This window comes from Lissotriton helveticus, chromosome 3_1 (assembly GCF_964261635.1).
Source record: "Lissotriton helveticus chromosome 3_1, aLisHel1.1, whole genome shotgun sequence".
In the NCBI taxonomy this organism is placed as follows: Eukaryota; Metazoa; Chordata; class Amphibia; order Caudata; family Salamandridae; genus Lissotriton; species Lissotriton helveticus.
The window spans coordinates 387,507,985-387,533,088 of record NC_136061.1 but is presented as its reverse complement, the minus strand read 5'-3'; the positions used below and the strand labels follow the sequence as shown (position 1 = coordinate 387,533,088).

General features: G+C 44.3%; 1 protein-coding gene across 1 annotated transcript in view; it reads left to right on the top strand.

The window, feature by feature from the left end:
* LOC144824560 (fibroblast growth factor receptor homolog 1-like) overlaps nucleotides 1-25,104 on the top strand; it is a 251,805-nt gene that overhangs the window by 152,638 nt on the left and 74,063 nt on the right. The window contains exons 4-8 of the mRNA XM_078683619.1: nucleotides 8,661-8,850; nucleotides 13,495-13,633; nucleotides 13,886-13,984; nucleotides 14,724-14,884; nucleotides 15,494-15,619. Coding sequence (XP_078539745.1) covers nucleotides 8,661-8,850; nucleotides 13,495-13,633; nucleotides 13,886-13,984; nucleotides 14,724-14,884; nucleotides 15,494-15,619 — 715 coding nt within the window. The remainder of the gene's footprint in view (nucleotides 1-8,660; nucleotides 8,851-13,494; nucleotides 13,634-13,885; nucleotides 13,985-14,723; nucleotides 14,885-15,493; nucleotides 15,620-25,104) is intronic.

Here is a 25,104-nt window from a genome sequence, read left to right as displayed (position 1 = left end):
AAATCGGGGTCACCTTCTGACCCTGCTCCGCCTACTATTCTTTACAAGAACAGTAAGACCATTTCTTCAGTCTTAGTTGACCTGATTAAGGCCTCCTTTCTCACAGGAATTGTGCCTCCCTTGTGGAAACGGGCGATGGTCAAGGGTCTACTAAAGAGGCCCAACTTAGATCCAGAAGATTGGGCAAACTACTGACCTATCTCCCTGCTTCCTGGCATAAGTAAAATTGCCGAGAAGCATGTAAATTCTTCCCTATCGGGCTTCTTGGAAAATAATGACTCGCCCCACTCCCCACAAACAGGTTTTAGATCACAACAGGGCACTGAGACTGCTCTCCTGTTGGTGGTGGAGGAAACCAGGAAAATGCTTGACAACGGAGGCTGCGCTGCAATTATTTTATTATTTATTTAATTATTTATTTAAAGGTTTTATATAGCGCTACTGGACCCAGGAGTATCAGAGCGCTTTACAGACAGATAAGAAGAATACAAATCAAGAACACATAATAAACATAAGAACAAATAAACCACTAAAACAAAATAGAACATAGTTACAGAGTGAATAAAAACTGGCATGTGAACAAACATATCAGTTCGAAGAGGAGATTGAGGGAAGGGAGTAAATTAGGGGTAGGTAGGGGGGATGAGGGTGGATAAGAAGATAGGAGGGAAAAGGGTAGTGTGAGAGGGAGGGGAGGTAGTATGAAAAGAAGAGAGGCAGGGTGGGTTGAGGAGAATGAAATGAGGACTGAATCAGAATAGGGACTATTAGGTGCCCCAATATTTATTTAGAAGAAGTACCTTGAGTCTTTTTTTGAAGAGAGGGTAGGAGGGGTTGCAGCGAAGATCTTTGGGGAGCGAGTTCCAAATCGTAGGGGCATTACCAGAGAATGCACGTGATTGTGTCTTTGTACAATTGAGTCTCAGGGGGATGAGGATGAGGGCGTTGGTGCTTCTCAAGGACCTGGAGCACCCAGCTTTTTGCAGTTTGTTGGAGAGGTAAGAGGGAGTGTTCTGGTGAAGGGCTTTGTGAGTAATACATGCCAACTTGAAGGTGGATCTACCTTCAATTGGGAGCCAGTTAAGGTTTTTGAGGATAGGAGAAATGTGATCGAAGCGTTTACAATCGGAGATGAGTCTAGCAGCAAGGTTGAGGACAGATTTGATCGGGGTAAGGTGGACTTTAGGGGTGCCGGCAAGGGTGGCAATACCATAATCAAGTCTGGAAAGTACAAGAGATTGGACAACAATTTTGAAATCGTCTGCAGGGATGAAAGGTTTGATTTTTTTAAGGTGGAGAAGGGAGAAGAGAGCACTTTTTGCGGCATTTTTAATGTGTGGGATGAGAGTAAGATTGTTATCAATGCTGATGCCCAAGGATTTGACCGAGTTAGAAGTGGAGAGGGAGCAGTTGAGTGCATTGATGTCATTGATCCAGGATTGAATGGGCAGAGAGCAGTTTTTGGGGGTGAAAAGAATGACTTCAGTTTTTTGGGGATTCAATTTGAGATGGTTGAGATGGAACCAGGCTTGGCCTTTATTCAAGGTATCGTTGAGGAGATGAAAGTCATGACGGGATTTAATCTTGTAGTAAAGTTGTGTGTCGTCCGCATATAGGTGATAACTAATATTAGCTTGTTTAAGGATGAGGGTGAGTGGTTCCATGAATAAATTAAATAGGGTAGGAGAAAGGATAGAGCCTTGAGGGACCCCAAGTGAGACAGGTTGAGGTTTGGAGAGGCAGTGATTGACTTTAATTTGTTGGGATCTGTATAGGAGATAGGAAGAGAACCATTGGTGAACAGTGCCCTCAAACCCGAAGCGGTCTTTAAGAATATTAAGAAGGGTGGGATGGTGGACAGTGTCGGACGCCGCAGAGAGGTCAAGGAGGATAAGGAGGGAGGATTCACCTTTGTCAAGAGAGCGATGAATGTCATCAGTGATACTGAGCATGGCAGTTTCAGTGCTGCAACCTTTTCTAAAACCAGATTGGAAAACGTCGAGGAGATTGAAGGAAGTGATATGTTTGTCTAACTGGAAAAGTACACATTTTTTCAAGGGCTTTGGAGAGGAAGGGAAGATTAGAGATAGGGCGTAGGTTGTTCAGGTCATTAGGATCAGCGGTGGGGTTTTTAAGGATGGGAGAGATTTGACCAAGTTGAAGGGATGCTGGCACGCAACCCGTGGCGAGGGAGGAATTGATGATATTAGTCCAGATGGGGGCAATGATGTGTTTAAGTTCTTGGACAAACTGGGCGGGTAGGGGGTCATTGGTGTGAGAAGATGGTTTGAGTTTAGAGATGATATTGAGGACAGTAGATTCTGAAACTGGCTGAAATTCCGTCCAGGAGGCATTGTTTTTGGGAAAGGTGTCTTTAGCGATAGGGTCCGGTTGGAGTAGAATTGGTGGGGGTATAGAGGGGTCGTGACATGGAGGGGCAGATGTTGAGGTAGGAATGATAGGGGGGTGTTGTTGGCTGATGGTAGATTGGGATGGGAGAGGTGGAGAAGAGAGGGATAATTCAATAGAGTTGACTTTGTTCGAAAAGAAGTAGGCGATTTCTTCACATCTTTCGGTAGTGGCTGTTATTTTAGGGGGGCCAGAGGAGGTTTGTTTTTTAATAATGCTAAAGAGTTCTCTGGGCCGGTTTTTAGCCTGGTCAAGTTGTGTGCGGAAGAAAGAAGCTTTTGCAGAGAAGATGTGTTTCTTGTAATTGGCTCTGGCGTGTCTAAGGAGTGTCAGGTTATCAGGGGAGGGATGATTCCTCCAAGAGCGTTCCGATTGTCTGAGGGCCCGTCTTTCGTTATTAAGGTCAGAATTAAACCAGGATTTGGGATGATTTTTTTTTGTTGTTGTTTCATTTTGATTGGGGCAATTTGGTCAAGCGCTTGAAGGATAGAATTATTATAATGTTCAGTTAGGTCATTAGTGCTGCGCGAAGGGGGGGGGAGGAGAAAGCGAGATTTGATAGAGGATTCCAACTCACCGGGGGGAATAAGGTGAAGATTACGAGTAAGTTTCAAGGGTAAAGTGTCAGTAAGAGTGGAGAGGGGGATAGAGCAGTTCATAGTGAAGAGGATAAGGTGATGATCAGACCAGTCTACTGGAAGAATCTTTGAGAGAGAGGCCAGGTCCTTGCTAGTCATAATGGCATCAAGGGTGGCGCCTTTAGAGTGAGTAGGGGATTGGCAGAGTTGTGTCAGGTCAGTAATGTCCATGATCTCTTTAAGGAGGATGACTGATGGATCATCGTTATTATTCCAGTGAATGTTAAAGTTGCCAAGAAAGAGATTCTTGGAGTGAGTGAGTAAGGATTGAGTGATAAGATCAGACAGCTCAGTGCTAAAGGGGATGGGGTTACCGGGTGGGTGATAGATAGTATGTAGCCGAATGGTAGGGGAGTCAGTAGAAGTAAGATCAACACAAAGGTATTCAAAAGAGGTAGGGTCCTGTAGATGAACGTGAGTGAGATTCAGTTCATTTTTATGAATTAGGGCAAGGCCTCCACCAATTTGCTTTATTCTGTCTTTTCTAATGATGGAATAGCCAGGAGGAGTGAGCAGGTCAAGGATAGGAGTCGAGTGAGGGTTAAGCCAAGTTTCGGTAAGGAATGCAATATCAATGTTTTCGTTAAGAAGGATTTCAGCAATATCAGTCGCATGGCAGGAAGCGGATCGGCAGTTAATCAGCATGCAGCAGAGGGGTGCGGTGTCGGGGGATTGCGTGCTGGGATCAGGGAGGATAGAAGTTAGTTGTTGAGGGGGTCTAGGAGATATCGGGTGAAGGGGGAGACGACTCGTTCCTAGGAGGACAGGGATAGTAGATTGAGGGAACTGGGGACTGGAGGGCGGTGGGGGAAGGGGGGAGATGGGAGGGTTAATGGATAGGTTAATCTCCAAGGATGCTGGGTCTGTAAAATGTTGGGGAGTAGAAATCAAGGCATCCATAACGGGTAGGGGTGCATTGGTGGGTTCCATGGGTTTGGGTGAAGTCGGGGAGTTTGAAGGGAGGAGGGCGACAAGAGAAGAGTGCTCGATGATGTCTATAAGAGGGGAGTTGTTGCTGTGGGAAGTAGAGGGGGAGCTGATGAGTGATGATGCGCTTTTAAATGAAGGGGCAGATGTGCGTTTGTGATCCGAAGAGTGGGCTTTGGTAAGGAGAGAGACTTCAGATCTGAGGGAGGAGAGATCTAAAAGAAGGGACGAGAGGAGAAGTTCGATATTAAGGAGTGATAGTGAAAGGAGAGAGGAGTGGAGTGGATCAAGCGTTTTTAGGAGGGGTGAAGAGTAGGTGTTAGGATTAGGTAGAGGAAGGGAGGTGTAACCGGGGGGGGAAGGAAAAAAGGGTTATGAAGGGTTTGATCTTTCGTGGTAGGGAAAGGAGGGATCAAGGAGATAGGAGAGGTTGGGGAATTGGGTTTAAAAAGATCATTAGATAAAGGAAGGGGAGGGATAGAGCAGGATGAGGAAGTAGGTGTATTAAGGAGGATAGGAGGAGAGACCAAGGGCGTGTGAGAGGAAGTGGTCGGCGGGGGAGTTGTCAGAGTTGCAGTGGGATTATGGGGGGCGAGGACACTGAGGGGGGGGATGTATAGCATCCAAGAGGTGGGCGATACAGGAGTCGGCGGTATCGCGGTGGTACTGGGGGATTGAGAGGTGAAGGAGCGGGGGAGAAGTGTAGGGAGATGGGGATGAAAGAGGGATTGAGGGAGGTGGGAGAGGGGGAGTAGGGTTAGGGGTCAAGGATGGAGGGGGGAGGGGAGAGGAAAGAGGGGGGAAGGGGGAGAGGGAGCCATTGGTGACGGTTGGTGAGAGAGAAGCAGAGAGGTTGGGAGATTGCGAGATAAGAGGGTCGGAGCAGTTTATACAGTTAGGGGTATGAGTGGTTAGTATTGGTTGAGAGAGAGCCTCAGGGATCATGGAGGAGGAGGGGGAGACGGAAAAGAGAGAAAAGGGGGAGAATGGGTGTATGGAGTCAGAGCTGGTGGTAACGTGGTCAATTAAGGGGGACAGTTGCGGTTTGGAGTGGGTAACAGGGCTGGATGGAAGATTGGGTGAGTCAGAGAGGGGGGAACGTGAGGCTATGGGGAGTAGGGTGGGGGAGACCGTAAGGAGAGATGAGGGGGGGGGGAACAGGGCAGGATGGAAGATTGGGTGAGCCAGAGAGGGGGGAATGTGAGGCTATGGTGAGTAGGGTGGAGGAGACCGTAAGGGGAGATGAGGGGGAGCTTGGTGGTAGGGAGTCAGAGCTGGTGATAATGCAGTACGCTATGGGGGACAATTGTGGTAGAGTGAGGAGAACAAGGCTGGCTGGACGATTGGGTGAACCTGAGGGGAGGGGACATGAGGCTGGGGTGGGTAGGGAGTCGATGCTGGTACCAGTATTGAGAGTTCGAGTAGACAGTGTAGGTTGAGAGTAGATGACACTGTTAAGAGAGGTTGTAGGAAGATCGGAGAGACGAGTTAGAGAGGTAGGAGATAAAGGGACTGGGGGTAGCGTGGGTGGGAGGGGGGGTTCAAAGATTGATCAAGGGATTGGGATAAGACGCTAAAGTGGAGTTCGAAGATGTATAGGTGATTGTCAGACGATTGGATAAGAATTTTACCAGATTTGAAGATGGAAATGTCAATGTTTCCAGGAAAGGAATAGGAGGGGGAGGTGGAGAGTTTAACACCATAAGGAATATTACGGGAGTTAGAGATTGGGAGGTGTTGGAGAAATAAGCTTTTCCATTTAGAGGGGCGTTTGGAGAAGAAGATGTAGTTAGTGATTAAGGAGGAGTTGATTGAATTGTGGAAATCAGCAAATAGGGTTTCAGGGTGAAGGCTGAGGAGCTTGTGTTTGAAGTTTTTCTTGCCATGTTTGGTGAGATGGGAAGGGTAGAGGATAGACCAGGAATTGGGACCAATTTTCGAGATAGGATATACTGAGGAAGAAGGGGAAAGATAGCGGGAAAGCATGATCGGGAGGGAAAGTAGAGGGCGAGGAGGCGTACAGATTAAGCCAATAGATAGGACACCGCAGGAAAAGGAAAGGTGGAGATCTTATTATTAGATCTAAGCGCAGCCTTCGATACAGTCAACCATTCGCTCCTGATTAGCAGACTTCGAGATGTTGTAGTTAAAGGAATGGCACTGAAATGGCTGCAGTTTTTTTTAGAAGACAGAGTTTTTTCAGTTTTTGAGGAAGACACTATCTCCAAACAAGTACCCCTTACCTGCGGGGGTCCCCAGGGATCGGCATTAAACCCCACCCTGTTCAACGTCTACCTGAGTTCTCTGGCACATATAGTCATCCCTTTTGGGGTGCAGATCGTCATCCATGCAGACGATACTCAGCTAGTCATCTTACTGAACAAAAATGATAACTTAGGAGGAGCACTCACATCTTGTCTAGAAAAAGTGGCCAGCTGGATGGACACCTCATATTTGAAGCTCAATGGAGCTAAAACGGAAATTATGCTTCTTGGCAATGCAGCCCCCTTCAATATAGACTCCTGGTGACCCAACAGGCTAGCCCTCCCTCCCCACTCCGAAAAAGTCTATAAAAAGCTTAGGAGTCATACTAGAAGCCAATCTAGATTTTAAGGAGCAGGCACGGAAAGTGGCAGGTACCTGCAACGGCCTTCTGCGGGTGATCAGGAAAATTCTTTCCCTTCTACCTTTTTTGGCCAGAAGATTGTTAGTGCAAGCATTAGTCCTGTTGAGACTGGATTATGCAAATGCTATTTATCTCGGAGCTCCACTGTCCACCGCAAAAATACTACAGACGGTCCAAAATTGTGCAGCATGGCTGCTTTTAAATGTTACTAAATGATTTTCAGCCAAACCTGCTTTAGTCTCATTACACTGGCTTCCAATCCAGGAGAGGATTCAATTTAAAGCTATGTGCATTGCACATGAAGCACTGGCAGGAAAAGGATCCCCGTTGATTCAGGCTATGATTCTTTCCTACCAGCCAAAAAGAGTCCTTAAACAAACATGGTGCCCATGCACACTCTGATAATAAACATAAATATCGTAGTCGTTATTAACAGTCTTTGTAGAGACAAAGGTTAGTGAAAGACACAGAAAAACAGTATGCAACACGATTAATCCAGCGTTGATGTGGTGTCTTTAATTATTCAGACACAGAAGGACCAGCCGACATATGTTTCATCGTGTATGGCACATTCTGCCTACGACTCTTCAGGGCTGTACCGGACGGGTACAAATTGAAAGGTCGCTCTATCGGTGATACTTCCGACCCGACAGGGCCCAGGACCGGTGGAAAAGGACGTCTCGTCTGTATGGGGAGACTCTCAAGCGGAATTCAAATAAGTCTCTAGCTCAAATCATCAAACAAAGGCAAATGGTACGTGGCAATCAAGAATATAATAGTAAACAACAATCTCGGCAGAGTAAAAGCACGCGACTCCTAGTTGCGTAAGGCGGAGCGGGTTTTTGAGGACGGGTACGTCCAGAACAGAATCCTTGTGCGCGCCGGATAAGCCCAGGTGATGATTTGAGCTCGAGACTCATTTGAATTCCGCTTGAGAGTCTCCACATACAGACGAGACGTCCTTTTACACCGGTCCTGGGCCCTGTCGGGTCGGACGTATCACCGATAGAGCGACCTTTCAATTTGTACCCGTCCGGTACAGCCCTGAAGAGTCGTAGGCAGACTGTGCCATACACGACGAAACACTTGTCGGCTGGTCCTTCTGTGTCTGAATAATTAAAGACACCACATCAACGCTGGATTAATCGTGTTGCATACTGTTTTTTTTGTGTCTTTCACTAACCTTTGTCTCTACAAAGACTGTTAATAACGACTACGATATTTATGTTTATTATCAGAGTGTGCATGGGCACCGTGTTTGTTTAATTTTCCGGTACTGACTTCTGACAGTACTCCTCTGGGGGGTTATAGGGCTTATCCCCTCGCCCCTTTTTGCACATCATAAAGAAAGAAACCGTATATGTTGATTATTAGCGTTACTCTTAAGCTGTGCGCCACCTTCTAAAAACCCTTGCTCTGTCCCACACAAAAAGAGTCCTTAGATCAGAGGGTAAATATTTTTTAACAGTCCCAAAAATCAAACGAGCAAGAAGTGGAGGCCGCCTGTTTTCCAATAGTGTTGCCAAGTTTTGGAATCTTACACCCCTTCACATCTGCTCTCAATCTAATTACCAGCACTTACGTAAACAGTTAAAAACCTTTCTCTTTCCCTGATATTTTATGAATCTGGTTTAGGGTACTCCTTAGCGCTGGGGTGCCTTTGGGTAACCAGGCGCTTTACAAATGCTTCCTCATTCATTCATCCTGACATTCTACCTCCTTTCCACTGCACTAAATCGAATGTTTGGGCTCCTCTTATCCCTCCGATCAGCCAACATCTGACTGTCATGTTCGATACTTTCTCGTTGGTCTTGGTCTGATCTCTGGCCTCATTATTGTTCTCTGATCACCACAAATCTGACATTAAACCTGGTCTATCACTTGACATCTGAACTCTGCTCACTTCCAAATACCACTCTTTCGCAACCCCGCTTCTCAATGTTTGACCTTTCCACCCTGCAGTGACCTCAGACGCAACAGTATTTTCAGACATTAGGTACTTCATTCGTGAGGACTCTCTGCCACAGAGAGCAGATGTCCTGATTTGTGCTGTCTTTCAGATGCAGCCAACAGTCCCAGTCTTCCCAGTGGGTGCAGGACAGGAGGCGTCAAGAACAAGATCCGGAAATCCAAAGTCAACCAAAAATGAAGACACTGGTACGTCCTAAGCACGAGAGCCCATCCAGAATGCCACCCTTCAGTGAGATGCGCTCCTCAATGAGGAACTGGAGGCAGAACCGAAGCCTACAGGTATTCACTGTAATAACGTGGTCATCCCTCATTGCTGCCATGCAAATATCACTCACTAATTCTTCTGCCCTGTAACACATTTGTCTACTGTCATCTTCAGTAGACCAATATGAGTGTAATTTCATGCTCATATACTCAGCTTGTTCTGCAAATATATCAGACATGTCAAGTAACTGGTGAGAAATTACACTATTATGCACTCTTACCAATGTTTGTCATTCATTCATGCTGTTTGGTTGTATGTGATTTGACAGAAACCCCAAATCACAGAATGCCAATTCCAAGAAACCATGTAACCAATACTGTTTAATCAAATTTTTCAAGCTGAATGGCATTTACATTTTGGCATAAACCAAATTCAGAACGTCATTTTTTAATTTTAAATGACCTTTACATATTTTTTAAGGTGTACAGTCCTTTAAACTTGAAAATGTATATCCTCACCTTGGCAGTTGATGGTCTGGTCAGCTGTGAGGTTTACTGCTCTGCTGTCTTCTTCTATCTAACTTAATAAATATATCTTCATAACCTGAAGACGTGTCCTGCTGCCTACTTAATCCATTTACAACAGTATTCGGTTGCATTTTTTCTATAAAGTTTGCATAGTTCCTTCTTCCTCCCCATTCCACTCTATGACCTGTCACTGGGTGATGTTTCACTTTATTTTACCTGATTGCTGTTCAAGAGGAATACTCCCAAAATCGTCCCTGCTCTTTCCACTGCTTCTTCTTGCGTTCTTTCTCCCACCTTACTCTTATCCCATTACATTTGTGGGGTGGACATTTCCAGTCTCCCACTTTCACTTTGTCTACTAATTAACTTAACTTACCTGTCCTCACATATTCCTCCTTTTTGCTATTTTTTTTGGCAGAGATTCGTTTTGTTTTCTCATTCTGCTTCTTAACTCTTTCCCGCCCGCACCTCTGTCTACCATTGACTCCTTACCTTTCTTGTTTCTATTTTAATATTAAAACTATGGGCGAGATGTACGACCCTAAATTGCATGCGCAAACGGGTTAGCAATCCGTTTGCGCATGCAAAAACAACAAGCATTTGCAATGCAATAGGTCTCCTATTAGGAAAGTTTGAGCTATTGGTATTGTAAATGACAAATTTTTTATTTAGGTTTTGTTTTTGAAAATAGCGAAATTAATAGCTTTGTCATTTACCATGCCAATAGTTATAACTTTCGCAAATGTGACACCTATAGCATTTGTAATGCAATATGTGTTGTATTTACGTGACTTACATGTATTGATATTACAAATAACAATGGTTTTTAATTTTTTTTAATAATGAATACTTAAATAAAAGTTATTGTAATTTATAATGGCAATAGCTTAAACTTTTGTAAATAACATGTGTGAACATTATGTTCAGTGTATTTTATTGTGACGAAAATCCAAGAACATATGTCAAATATTAACATCTTTTTGTTACATTTGTAATAAAGCTTGAAACATTCAGATAACATATTTGAACCAGTTGTTGTTGAATGGTTGCACAGATATTTAAATACATTTCCTGTAATAGTGCAATGCTTGTGTAGTGTGTGCAGCGACGCTTCAGGTATGAATAAACTGAGCAGCGGTGCGAGGAGGTGTGCATTCCTTGCAAGTAAGTATGTTAGTGCATCGTGTATAGTAAAAAAAGGCCTAGAGGAGTACTGCTGCATGTCCTGCAATTAGGGCCAGTGAGTAGAACAACGAGATGAAGGAATGGGACGTGTACGGTCACAACAATAAACAACAAAACCATCCATGAACAAGGAACTGTAAATGCCATAGGAGTGGAAGAACAATATGTCATCACCCAAAAAACAGAACAACAAAGGTCAGTTGCGCCCAAAAAGGCTAAGAGGCCAAAAAGAAGAAGGGGATTTGTGACAAATATCTGTTTCGATAGGTGTGGAAAAGTTTAAACATAGTAATATTTAGAGGGGACATTATCTCTAATAACAGGGTCATTAGTAGATTTTCAGGAATCGGTGAACAGATGCAACGTATGAGCAGCAGAGCTCCGGATCTGCTTCAAAGGACAATGGGAATAAAAAGAACGAACATCAGCGTGTAGGGTTTGTGCCTACATACGGCTCTGCGTTATCACCTCTAGAGGCAGGACGAAGCAACCGCTAAGTCAGAGGGTGCCACTTATCGGAATAAAGGAGCTAATGCAGGAATAATTTCCCAATTCAGTCTGGCGCCTAGCACAATTCAAATAAGTGAGGAATCTGTGGTAAAAAGGATCCATCACAAAAGCAAACGATACAGTTTGCCCAACAACAGTTATTTGGAAATAATGATTTGCATTTCATTTTGAACTTTGAATTTGACACTACAAAATAAAGTTTCTAGACATAAAAGCCATTTAAAGTACACTGATTAATAGACACGAGCCGGATTGTAATAAAACGTACTTACAATGCCTGTTGCTCAGCAAAAACTCTCTCCGGGACCCCTGTTGACACGAATAGAACAGACAGCAGTGCAGGGAAAGGAGCTGTAACCGTGTTACTGCTGCCTGTGAGCGAAACCGAAACTTTCCGTGGGGCAGGACTTCCGTCTTCGGAAGCCTAGTACGCACGCGCCCACAGAGTTCCACGGAGAGAAGCAGTGCTGGAGACGCGGGGCTCCCATGCCCAGGGAGAGCCCCGTGGTGGCGGCTGAAGTCCGGAGTGGCGTTAAGTAGGTGGGGGCGCTCAGTGCACGTGTGTGTGTGTGTGTGTGTGTGTGTGCGCGCGTGTGTGTATGCGACGGCAGGGGGGTGGGGGGGTGTCTCTCCGTGCGTGTGGATGTGCTTGTGAATGTGTGTGCGCATGCATGCAGTGGGAGGTGTGCCTGTGTGTTTGCGCTTCCCAGAAGACAGCCACGGCGAGCGCGTTCGCGCGCGCGTGGCCTGCGCTGTTCACCTTTTGCGAAATGCACGCGGCCAGGTGCTGTCTCCTGGGAAGTAGAGTCAGCAACAATAGATCTCCTGGCGGACACAGCGCTGACGCGCTGTTAAACGCCAGGAGACCTAAAAAGGGGCATGTACAATTCCTATTTAGCAAGTCACAATTTTTTTGTGACTTGACAAATAGGAATTGCGACTTGCTATTAGAAAGAGGCGTTTCAAGGGCGTCCCTTCTTAATAGCGACTCTCTACCCCATGTATGAATGTTTTACGACCGTAATTGCGGTTGCAAAACACTTGCAATTTACCGCCCTCTTCAAGAGGGTGGTAATGCACTTGCAAATGGGCCTTTGCAAATGCAGGGGGAAATATTTTTTAGGGGCAGACACTGGTCCCAGGGACCACTACCTCCCCTTAAAAAATGAAACAAAAACGTTTCATTGTTTTTAATTCAGCCCGTTTTCCTTAATGAAAAACGAGTTGCATTTAAATAAAAAAATGCTTTATTTAAAAGCAGTCCCCGATATGGAGGCCTGCTGAGACCAGCAGGCCACCATCCCTGGGAGGGCTAGCCATTCCCAATGGGGTCGCTAATTGCGAGTGCCTCTTGAATATTGATGAGGTATGCAATTTGCGATCCCATTGAGAATCGCAAACAGTGTCTCAGACACTGTTGTACATGGCATTTTGCAACTCGCAATCAAGTGCAATTTGCAAGTTGCAAATTGTCATGGTCGTACATTTGGCCCTAAATTCCTTGTCCGAGATTCAATATGGTCCAACATTTTTTTCCTTCTAAATAGTTTATTTAAAGTCAATTAATTCTATTATTTGGAACTATTATGTTTTTTTAAAACAATTTTCTGCCAAATTGTGACTTTATTAATTTGTGTTTCTCCTAAATGAATTCCCAATGATTTGGTTTCTCAGAAATAGGTTTTTTAAAGTCTTATTTTTGCTATGAGCTTAGATACTACTTACATACTAGTCAGTTGCTGAAATCAAGGCTCCCGGTCAAAAAGAAACTTGCAGAAACCGGTTTGGATGACAAGTCTTCGTTGAAACAGTTTTCACGAATTTGTTTTTACCTTTAATGAGTGTTTCAGTGGTGTGTGTTAGAGTTCCCACCCAAGTACTCCACATTTGTCAATTTTTCAGGTTACTGTGTGTTAGACCTTACTTTATGAGAAAGTTACATTTTTGTACAATACTGTGAGGTGGGTGTGTGTGAGTATATGAGAGGTGCTCACCTAGTGGGCAGGTCCTGAGTGGGTGGCATTTTGGATTCCGCTGTGTCTTAAGATCAGGGAGTTGTGAGTGGATCAAGGAACTCAAACGTAGCAAATACGTGATCACCAGGTATGCAGCCTACACCATTTGCTTATTCTGTTGCATTTTCCTGTTGGTATAGATTGGCTGAGCAACTCTGAAAGGAACAAGTGCCACATGGGCAGTCTATCAGCATTATTGTGCGAGGGAAACCTCGATTAGCACAGATATTTGCTTTGACAGAATTCACTGGCTGAGTTTCTGCAGGAAAATTCCCTGCATATGGGCATCATTGTAGTCTGTCTTTATTTTGTTCCACATACAGTGTCAATGCATACTATGAAACTGGCTTTTACATGGTATTTCCGTCTGTGACAAAACTGCATATGGAAGAACATGTAATCATGTGGAATAATATTGCTGCATGGACTCGTTGTAATACCTTTCCTGCTGCTGTCTTGACACCGTTTGCTTCTTTCACAGAACCATTCGTACATAGCGCAGGACATGACCCTCCTGGAGATGATAAAGGATGGGAAGCATGGGCGCTTCTACAGGGCTCGGCTGAATCACGGCACCTGCAAGGGACACAAACTTGTCACATGCAAGGTCTTCAGAGAAGGTGGGTCCTGGAGTCTTAGCTGAGTGTAAGTCATGCACCAGGGGGGTCTGCACCACAGCAGCACATCTGTCATCCTTGCTCTTACAGTGGTTCTGTAGTCACTTTTCCTTCCCTTGGTGCTGTAAGATAGGGGTGTGGTTCTAACAGAATGCTACTTTAGGTTACATTGTACCCCACCCACCAGTGTTTTGAACCAGCGATTACAATTTTAGGCTCAAACAACTATGCAATGAAGATGGTCTTTATCTACAGGGGTATCGACAACAAGGCTGGAGTCAGAGGCCCTGATCTTGAGGAAGGTGGGGTATCATAAACACATCCTTCAGTTTCTGGACTCTAACACATCTCTGGGTGAGTGCAAAAGTCACCAAAACCTCCAACGTTTGCTCCACTTTCTATTGTCTTCTTCTTTGCCAAGCCATCTTTAACTATAGGCCTGTGGAACTCCCGTCTTACCTCTGTCCTTTTCTCTAAGTCTCAACGGTGGTACCTCTGGAGAGATCGTGAGCTGAGAATACAGTAGATGTACTCTAGATGTCTCTTACACCATTCATATATGACACTCTCATAGCATTGTCTGGTCTAATCAGGTCACCTCCTAGTAGGCTTCTAGTTCACCCACTTAGAGGTGTCATACCTCATACACTCAAGTGCTCACTAAGCTCGGGGTATTCTCCATCCATAGCTAAACCCAGCTCAACAAACACTCCAACCATCCATTGGCCCTCTATCCACCCCATTTGGTTCTCCACCCAGTGCACCAGGAGCTCATCCTAACTCCTCAGCCTCTTACTCACCACCCATTCTCTTTCTTTACCATCTTAGCCCTCCTTGAACCTGTGTCCTCTTCCACTTCTCCCATAACGCCCATCCTATTGGCTCTGTAGGCCTTTCCCTTCATCCTGCTGTTCTTGTATCTTGCCCTCTCCATCGCTTGCTCAATGGTCTCCTTTTTAGTTTCATTCTTCATCCTTTTCCTGTGGTCACATTCCATCCCGTGCTCCTTGGTTTTTCCCTGGCTTTGTTCAGTTAACATTCTCCCTCTGTAGGAGTGGTGTTTTCATGAAATGTGAATTTCTTTTTTTTCTAGAACCCTACATGTTGATTTTAGAAAACGTCTGCTACGGAACCCTGAAACATTTTTTCCATGCCAATCGAAGTCAATTGACCAGCAGTGAAAACCTACAAAGCCAGCTCACCATTGCAGCCTATCACCTTGCGCTCGCCATGGAGCACATCGCATCCAGAATGGTAACATTCCAGGGTGACTGCCAAAAGGAACACACCCAAAATGTGTTGCCAATGCTCAACATTGAACTGACATTGTGCCTCCCCCGCCCATAGAACATCAAGTGACTACCTAAACTGCTCAAAACCCAGACATGGGTTGACAGTCTGTGACTACTGAAACTGCTCAAGTCCCAGACAGTGGGTGACATTCTGTTACTACTGAAACTGCGCATGTCCCAGTGAGTGGGTGTTGTTGCCCATTGGTCTAACCATGCCATCCACTATTGCCAACCTGTAAAAGGTGTGCATGTGTCCCATATAATCTTTAAAAGCCAGGAAAGCGTCGTCATAGACCTGCAAAGTTCATGGGAGCCAGTTCACTTGAGCAAAGAGTCACAATTCTCTCTTTTAGCTACTGCGAGATTACTGGTCTGTAGTTGTAGATTTGCAAGTTCAAAAGTTGTAAGTCTAGAAGTACTTTTATTCGCATACTCTCAGATGTGCGGCCTGGAAACTTAGGACTGTCCATAAATTGCAAGAAAAATGCTGATAGAAATGGGTCAGGAAGTGCAGGGCCACCGAGATTATAATAGTACTTTTCTTCAAGAGACTAATCTCTTTCTCTCACAGGTACTGCACCGGGATCTGGCACTTCGCAATATTGTTGTTAGCTCATTCCCTTACGAATGCAAAGTCACAGAATTTGGATTGGCCAGAGACTTGTCCAGTAATCAGAGCATCTCAAAAGATCTAAAGGTGAGCAAAATTATGGAACTTAATAGAACTGTTCTGAAGCGAGAGAGCCATAGAGAGAGAGATAAGACTATGGCCCAGATGTATAAAAAAAATGTTTTGCGATTCCCTAATTGTGAATCTTTGCAATCGCAAAACGGCATGCATAAAAGTGTGTAGTACACTTTCTGTGATTCCTAAAGGGTCGCAAATGACCTACCTCATGAATATTAATGAGGTAGATCGCAATTTGCAACCCCCTTGGAATCGCAAAAATAACAGGGATGGTGGCCTGCTGAGATCAGCAGACCACCATGTCCGTGATTGCTTTTAAATGAAGCAATTTTTTTGGGGGGGGGAAAGCAGCCCATTTTCCATAAAGGAAAACGAGATGCTTTACAAAATGAAAAGATTTCTTTTCATTTTTTTAAGAGCAGGCAGTGGTCCGTGAGGCCAGCCTGCTCTTAAAAAATGTTTTTACAAACATTCACAAAGGGAAAGAGGTCATTTGGGGACCCCTTCCCATCCGGGAAGGGGTAAAATTTGAATGTTTTGCAACCGTATTTACGGAAAGAAAACATTTGTGCATACCATTAGGATTCGCTATTTGGAAGGGACGCCCTAAACATGCCCCTTCAAAATAGCCAATTGCAAACTCATTTTGCGATTCGGTAACAGGTTACCGAAGCGTAAAATTGGGTTTGATGCATCGCCAAAGCATTTTTTGCAATCACAAACAGGCCGATTCTGCGAGGAGAAAAATGCTTGATGCTTGATCTGGCCCTTTGTTTAGAAAATGTGAGTGCTGGGAGATGTGAAGACTGTTAGGGCCTCATAAGGAGTCTGGTGTAGTGGTTTCCTCAGGGAGATATCTTTCTGCCAGAGTACAATTTTCCCAGGTGTCTCCTGTGGCGGCTGGCATCTACGGGGGTGAGTGCGCTAAAAATATTATTAAAAAACTTACCTAATGCGACGTCCTCACTCCGGTACTCTTCTTTGCAGGTACCCGAACCGGATGCTGGAACTCCCATGCCCAATCCTAGAGCTTCTCACATGCAGCTTGTGAGCAGCGCTCTCATTGGAGGGAGCGGCCTCACTTGGCGCTCCACAGCATACTGGAGGCCTGCATTGACTCTCAACCCAGCTGTCTTAACACAGCTGGGTTGAGAGGTTTAAAGTGCACATGTGTGGCTGGCCATCGCAAGATGCCCGTCCAAAAACCCATGCACACTTTAAACAGTGCATTAGACAGCCCACTCTTCTCCTGTTGCTGTCAGTCAGCAGCAGTCCGCCACCATCCTGATGCTTGGAACGGGGATGAAAAATAAAATGGTAATGAACTACCATTATTTTTCATCTCTGGGGCTTTGGGGTAGAATTTAAGTGGGGCGATGCTCCTGTGCTCTAATGGAGGAACCACCCCTGATTGTCTCCAGTCCCAGAATATTCGTTCCACAAACAGTAGAGCGGATCACTCCAGGCCCTGGAGACACAGGCCCTGGACTCGCCACCGGAGTAGCAGAGCTACCTGGCAGCTGCTATGCCCAGCCCGACCCCTCTGCATTCCGCAGCATGGAGAAGCAGAACAATCTCCTCCCAGCTGAAGCTAAACACACTCTGCACTCTCCCCACCCTGCTTCCTGCACAAAATAAAAGGCCTCCCACACATATACCATCTTCTGAAATCAGGTGGTACATGATTGTGAACTTGGGCCCCTTATTGTGCCCAAAAAGGGGTAAAACATGTGTAATACTAGGCTACGTGTTATTCCCTATTATGGGAGAAATACCTTGTTAACTCCAGATATAGGTGCAGGGAACGTGTAATGGGCAGACATAATTCCCAAGTCTTAACATGCATCAGCTTTTTTAACCATGCGCCTAGATACCACAATTGGTTTGCATGGACGGTGTCTGGGACACATTTTTAGACAGAGTAATTTTGTATGGCTTTGTGAACAGAAGACCAACAATAAAATAGAGACGTGTCAAGTATAGTCCCTATAACTCTGACTATTATCATGAAAACACATTTGGTGTTGAGCTGCGTTGACTGAAGTCTTGATGGAAAGTCCCTCACCCATGCACTCAGGAGTACACCAGTGATGAAAAGCCCGTGCCAGTGGAATGAGTATCCCATATCACTATATTGGTTGCTGATGTGAGGTGCCTCCTATTCTTTTTACAGTATATTATCCACTGCTGTTCACTGCTGTCCAAGAATGCACCCGGCGTAACTCCGCTGAACCAGACAGTGGCTGGTCTCATACCCTTGTGGTTTGAAATAACGGGTACATGGTTCCACAACTGCATTATGTAAAGGGTGCTTGAAACCAAGGTTATTATGTCCACAGGTTATGTGAGTGGAGGCCACCCTGTCTCCTCCCTCTTGGCTCTTTTTCTTCTGTTGATGAACTGATAATGGCGGCCATAGTAATATGTGCAGGCAGGATAGAGCCATGATGCAGAGGGGGACTCCAATGGAGAAAGCAAAGGTGGGGAAGCTAAAGTAGTATATTTTCAAGGACTATATAGCAGCAGATGACAAAACACTTTATTAAAGACATGCACATGGGAATGGGGTCCCTTAGAACCCCCTTCCCTTATGTAAATGGATTACCACACAATCTTGGAAGTCCGTAACTTTTCAATGTTTTGCTACCAAATTTCAGTCACAGAGCATTGATACTTTGCATACGGGGATCGGTATTTGGAAGGGATGCTTAGAACACTCCCTGTCCAAATAGCGATTCAGTAATAGGTCAGAATCACATTTTAGAAGTTGGTAAAAGTTTACCAGGTCCTAAGATTTCCTTTGTATATTTGAAAAAGCGTTTTGTAGTTTCAAACTCAGAGTTTGAGAGTTTGCTATTGCTAAAAATGCTTAGTACAACTGGCCCCTAGTTCTCCAGTTTACATCTAGTGTATTGGAACCAGGTTTGAGGACTACATATAGAACATTGTGACTAATTACTTAGACCATAAATGGAATAATTGGGGCCTCTTCTCAAAGGAAAATATACAAGTGTATATTTACGCTTGAGCATATTTACTATTACACCTTAGTGTAACTCTACACTTGGTTGCTTTTGATCACTTAAGTGTAGATGTTCACCTTGACATAGACTTATATGCAGACTTGTATGTCGCCATTCCCTCGAATCAGGGTGAACGTAGATGGAGATCCCCACCACTGGGTCGGAGATTTCACTATATGGAAGTACAGGAAAAATTATTAGAGTGTATTATTAATTTTAAAACATCGATTACAAATATGTTAAGTGTCGTTTAATTTTACATATTCATTTTTGATCTAAAACTAATAAAATGAAATGTTGCAGCACATTAACTCAAATTAAATGTGTATTACATTATTAATTAAAAACATATTCATTTAAAATCATTAATTTATAAATAATAATTTTAGAAAATTCCCAACTTCACTAACATTTTTAATTAATATGTAGCCATTTTTGAAAAAAAGTTTTAATTAATTTCAATTATTTTAATTTGTTTAGTAAACATACATTATTGCATTTTAAAATAATAATGTAATAATTATATATAGTCTAAGTTCCGATATTATGTTAAATGTTATGTGAGTGCGTAATTATAAAAAATGCATCCTGGTGCTAAGTACTACCATGATAAAGTTACATTGACCAGCCAACATGTGTGTTTGCAGCGATTTCCTGAAGTAGTCAGTTGTAGACAGTTGATAACATAGAAGGGCATTTCACAACAAGGAGTCTGCTTATGAAAAAGAATATGCGTTCTGTTTGATCCTACACGTTTTGTAAGAGATCAGTAAACAAGTTGTTGTACAGCGCAAATTTTGGGCTGGGGTATGGATGGCAACCAGATCCCTGATAAATTCTTAGCATGTCCCATAGATAAACATATAACAAATACACATCACTTTTAATGTTCAGATCTTTTCAATGGGTAACTGACAAAAATATTGAGAGAGAGCAAAGCTCTTCATGGAAGATTTAGCATGACACTATCAGTCATATTTTGAATAATTTGATGTTTCTGCAAAATGTATTTGGTAGGACCAAGTAAAGTGTGTTACAATAATCAAGGTGGGATTTTACAGTTGCCAATATCACTGAAAATCTTTAAAGTGGGATTATTTTCTTAATAACTTCTAACGTAAAAAGCATGATAAAGACAGAGCATGTTAGCTTTAACTGCACCATGGCTGGTCTTAAGCCCAGCTGCGAAAGGAGAAGGGTTATGCGCGTGGCTAGATACCCCACCAGTGAAAAGAATCCTAGCTACAGAAATGTCAACAAAAGACATCCCGGCCTTGGGGAGAGAGGAAACTCCTTCACGGTGAGCCTTGACACCTTGTGGTGAAAGGCAGAAATTCCTGGAAGCCACAAAGCCGATCCAACCGCTTTTGACCAACACCATCACCATTGGGACATGGACTGTGAGGACCAGGTACGACACAGGCAGGACAGCCTAAGTGGCAGTGGAGATGAAAAATACAACTTTGCACTGCTTGCCATAAGCGAGACCAGATGGACACAGTCCAAAAAGAAAAGACTGGCTGCAGGAGGAATGCTGCTGTTTTCTGGACACGAGAAAGAGAATGCCCCACACACTCAGTGAGTAGCACTGATGCTAACGCCAACAGAGCTCTGATTGGATGGGAAGCACATGGTCCCAGAATCATCACAGCGACCTTCAGCACAAAGAAAAAGAGGATCAAAAAGAATGTTATCCAATGCTATGCACCTACAAATGACAGCAAAAAAGAGGAAAAAGAACTGTTTTACAACAGACTCCAGTCTATCCTGGAGAAATGCCTTGAACGAGACATAACCATACTGATGGGGGAACTAAATGCCAAGACTGGAAGTGACAACACTGGGTACGAAGAAGTCATAGGCAACCATGGCCATGGCGACATGAACGAGAATGGTGAAAGGCTTGCAGATCTCTGTGCCCTAAACAGTCTGGTGATAGGCGGTAGTGTATTCCCACACAAAATAAAACACAAAGCAACATGGGTGTCACCAGCTCATTCAACAGAGAATCAGATCAACCATGTCTGTATTGCCAAGAAGTTCCAGAGGTCACTGCAGGTTGTGAGAGGGATGAGAGGAGTATACATGGCAGTATCACCTGGTCGTGGCCAGGCTAAAGTTGAAGCTGAAGAAAGTATGGATGGAGCCGTCAAAACAACACCAGCGATATAACACCACCCTCCTCAAAGATGCACAGAAAGGGAGTGAATACTCAGTCACGCTCAGTAACAAGTTTCAAGTCCTGCAAGAACTAGAGGATGACAGAGACCCAGTAAAAATTCAGTGGGAGAAGATCAAAAAAATAGTGATATGAAACTGCCAGGATGTACTGGGTCCCAAGAAACACCAGCATACAGAATGGTTCTCCATGAAACAATCCACAACATCTAAGAGAGAAAAGAAAAGAAAGCTGCTGTCAACACCAGCTGAACAAGCGCAGAAAGAGCAAAAACTGAATACACCAAAACCAACAAGAAAGCTTAGAGAACCTTAAGAGCATACAGGTAAAGATTAATCGATTGGCTTGCCACAGAAGTCCAGGAAGCAGCAATCCATAGAAACTTGAAAGAACTCTATGACTTAACAAGGAAACTCTCTGGCAGCAAACTGGAAAGACCTGCTAAAGACATGGGGCCTTATTTATGAAAAGTGACGCATCGCTGAGTGAAAACAGCGATGCGTCACTTTTCACTGCGCTCTTCCTGCGACATGATTGATGCGTCATATTTATAATATGACACATCGTGTCGCAAGGAGTTACAGATACGTCAGTATTTCTGACATATCTGTAAGCGCAAAAGTCACGCATTGCTGGGGTGTGTCACAAAAGTGACGCAACTCCAGCAATGCGTCCTTTCACATGGGGAAAGCCCCATGTGAAAGGGCTTGCGTCAGTCTTACGCCTGCTGTGAGGCAGACGCAAGATTTTGACGCAACAGCGTCCTAAAAGTGACGCAGTGAAATCTCATAGATTTCACTGCGTTACTATTACGAGGCTTTTTGCGTGTGAACGCCCCCTTTGCATACATTATACCTGACGCAGGCATAATGTAGCGCAGGGGTTTACAAAGTGACGCATCTGCTTAGATGCGTCACTTTGTAAATAGTGCGCATCAGGAGGCAAGTTTTACGCCGCCGATGCGTCACAAAAAGTGACGCATCGGAAGCGCAAAACTCACGCAAGGCCTCATAAATGAGGCCCTTAGCTGGGAAGACAATCATGGGTAATGAAGACCAACAATGAAGATGGGTGGAGCACTTTCAAGAGCTGCTGAACCAGCCCGTTTCACAGTCTCCCAGCAGACATACAGCCAACTGACAAAGACTTGCCAATCAACTGCAGCAGACCAACCAAAGATTATGGCAAGCTATCAAACATCTGAGAAATGGGAAGGCAGCAGCACCTGACAAATGTTATATAGAGGCACTGAAGACAGACATTCAAACATCAGTAGACATGCTCTACTCCATGCTTGGCAGGATATGGATGAGGAAATGGTGCCACCAGACGTGAAGGGGGGATATCTCATCAAGATCCCCGAGAAAGCTGACCAGGGTAATTGCGCAACCAACAGAGGGATACCTCTTCTGTCAACTGTCAACTCTGTCAACTGTCAACTCCAAGCAAAGTGTTCAACAGAGTCATCCTGAACAGAAAGAAGCAACAAGTCGACGTTCAGTTGCAAGACCAGCAAGCCGGCTTCCATAAAAAATAGATCCTGCACAGACCACATTGCAACACTGCGCATTATCATATCATAGAGCATTCGATGGATGGAACTCCCTTCTCAATGTTAACTTCATCGTCTGTGAGAAGGCATTTGACAGCGTGGTCTGAGAGACAGGCCCGGACTGGCCATTGTGGGCACCGGGCAATCCCCCGGTCGGCCGCAAGGGTGGGGGCCGTTTTTGTTGCAGAGCCGTTTTTGCAGCATAGCTGCAAAATCGGCCCTGTAACAAAATCGGCTGAAAAGCGGCCCTGGCAAAGCGCTCGCCCCCCTTCCGCCCTGGGGGCCGGGGGCCGGCCGAGCACTTTGCCAGGGCACAAAATCTGAATTTGATCTCTACTATTCCAAACTATGCAACAACAACATTGGATTGGAATTTACATACAACACCAGCAAAAAAGAAATAGACTTCTTGGATCTGAAAGTTCATGTAGAGCATGACCGGATACAAACCACTCTATTCCGGAAAAAGACATCCACAAACAGTATCCTACATGGGACCAGCTTTCATCCGCAACCGCTACTTGCAAGCATCCCGTATGGCGAATTTATTCGTATGAAAAGAAACTGTTCAGATGAAAAGGATGCAGAAATCAAAATCGAGGAAACTACTGAAAGACTGAAACACGTGGATACAGTGAGAGAACTTTGGAAAAATGTAAAAAGAAAGCTGCTAAACAGAATAGAACAACAATACTCATTCCAAAACCAAAACCTAATGACTCTCAAGGCCCACCGCGCTTTGTAACAACATATAACAAAGAAAGCGGAATCATCAAAAGTAAAATCAAAAAATATTGGCACTTAATATCAGGGGACCCTGATATTGGAAAAATGGTAGGAACTGCACCAACGATAAGTTACAAAAAAAACCTCTTCTCTTAAAGACAAACTAGTGCACAGCCACTTCAAAGAGAAAAAAACCAACACCAAAAGCAATTGGCTCACAGATCAAAAAAATGGTTTAAAAAAATGCAACGCTTGCAAAGCATGCAAAATTGGCCAAAACAAAACAGCTTTCGAAGAAGCTGATGGTAGAAGTACCTCAATCTCTGGAAAAATAAACTGTTCATCCACACACGTAGTATATATCATACAATGTAAATGTGGATCTAAATACATTGGAAGTACAATTTTGCGCCCTGAAAAAACGCATTTTAGAACACATTAGAGCTGTTAAAAATAAAGACATGCATGTAACAAGAGGGAGAGAGAGGACTAGATAGCTAGTCCGTGTCCCCGAGGGTTTATATGTGATTAATCAAAGAGGACTAGCTTAAGTTGACCAAAGTGTTGCAGTACTCTAATTAGTTCTGTCACGGGCACCTTGTTGGTGTATTCATGAAGCCCTCACCCACCAACCTAGTTGGTGGCATGCTTCATCATCGGGCCCACCCAGTGACACCTAGTATGTCCCGGGTGTGCTACGACGCCTGATTACAGCGGAGCTGGTATATTGCTGAGAGTGCAGTGAGTGAGGTTGAGTGAGTTGTGATTTAAAACGGCTTGGTGGTGGTCCCAGTACCCGAGGGTAAATTAAATTTTAATAACTGGGCCGTCACCAGCGGTTAAAAGTAAGGCTACAGGATGCGTGAGGGTGGCGAGTAACTGCCCCCTGCGTCCTTCAGATGGTCGACATGTTTCAGCCAGTGCCTTAGAGTATTCTGGCTTTCCTCAGGACCGTTTTTTAAAAGGTGTGGTGAAATAAAACTTAGTGTTGTGGTACAGACTATGTGATACACTCACTAAGGCGTTTTTCTATATGTGAGACATAGGGTCATCCCCTTACCGCTTCCCTCCAGGAAGCCTTGGCTAATAACCCAAAGCGTAAGAACAATTTCTTGCGCCCTGCCACACTAAGTCAACTCCTTACAGTGTGATTTTCGTGTTTTAGCCACACCACGCTCCTAATTAGTCGCGTATTTTCACTCTGATGGCACCACCAGTACCATCACACCTAGCCGACTATAGTCCTCTCACCTTGCACTATAGATCCGGCCACCAAAGCATTGTTGACCATATGTCTAAATTGACTACTGACTCTCTCTATAAATGTTTTGTCCTTGTCATTAATGTTTGTTTGTACAGGTATGCATGAGAAGGGAATCCCCCTCTCACATATAGAAAAACGCCTTAGTGAGTGTATCACATAGTCTGTACCACAACACTAAGTTTTATTTCACCACACCTTTTAAAAAACGGTCCTGAGGAAAGCCAGAATACTCTAAGGCACTGGCTGAAACATGTCGACCATCTGAAGGACGCAGGGGGCAGTAACTCGCCACCCTCACGTGTCCTGTAGCCTTACTTTTAACCGCTGGTGACGGCCCAGTTATTAAAATTTAATTTACCCTCGGGTACTGGGACCACCACCAAGCCGTTTTAAATCACAACTCACTCAACCTCACTCACTGCACTCTCAGCAATATACCAGCTCCTCTGTAATCAGGCGTCGTAGCACACCCGGGACATACTAGGTGTCACTGGGTGGGCCCGATGATGAAGCATGTCACCAACTAGGTTGGTGGGTGAGGGCTTCATGAATACACCAACAAGGTGCCCGTGACAGAACTAATTAGAGTACTGCAACACTTTGGTCAACTTAAGCTAGTCCTCTTTGATTAAAAAGAAAGACATGTCATATGCTACAGCAAAACACATGGCAACCTGTCAAAAAAGTGACTGGAGAGCAATGTCTTACTATGGCATACATATTATTGATGTGGACGAACGTGGTGGCAAT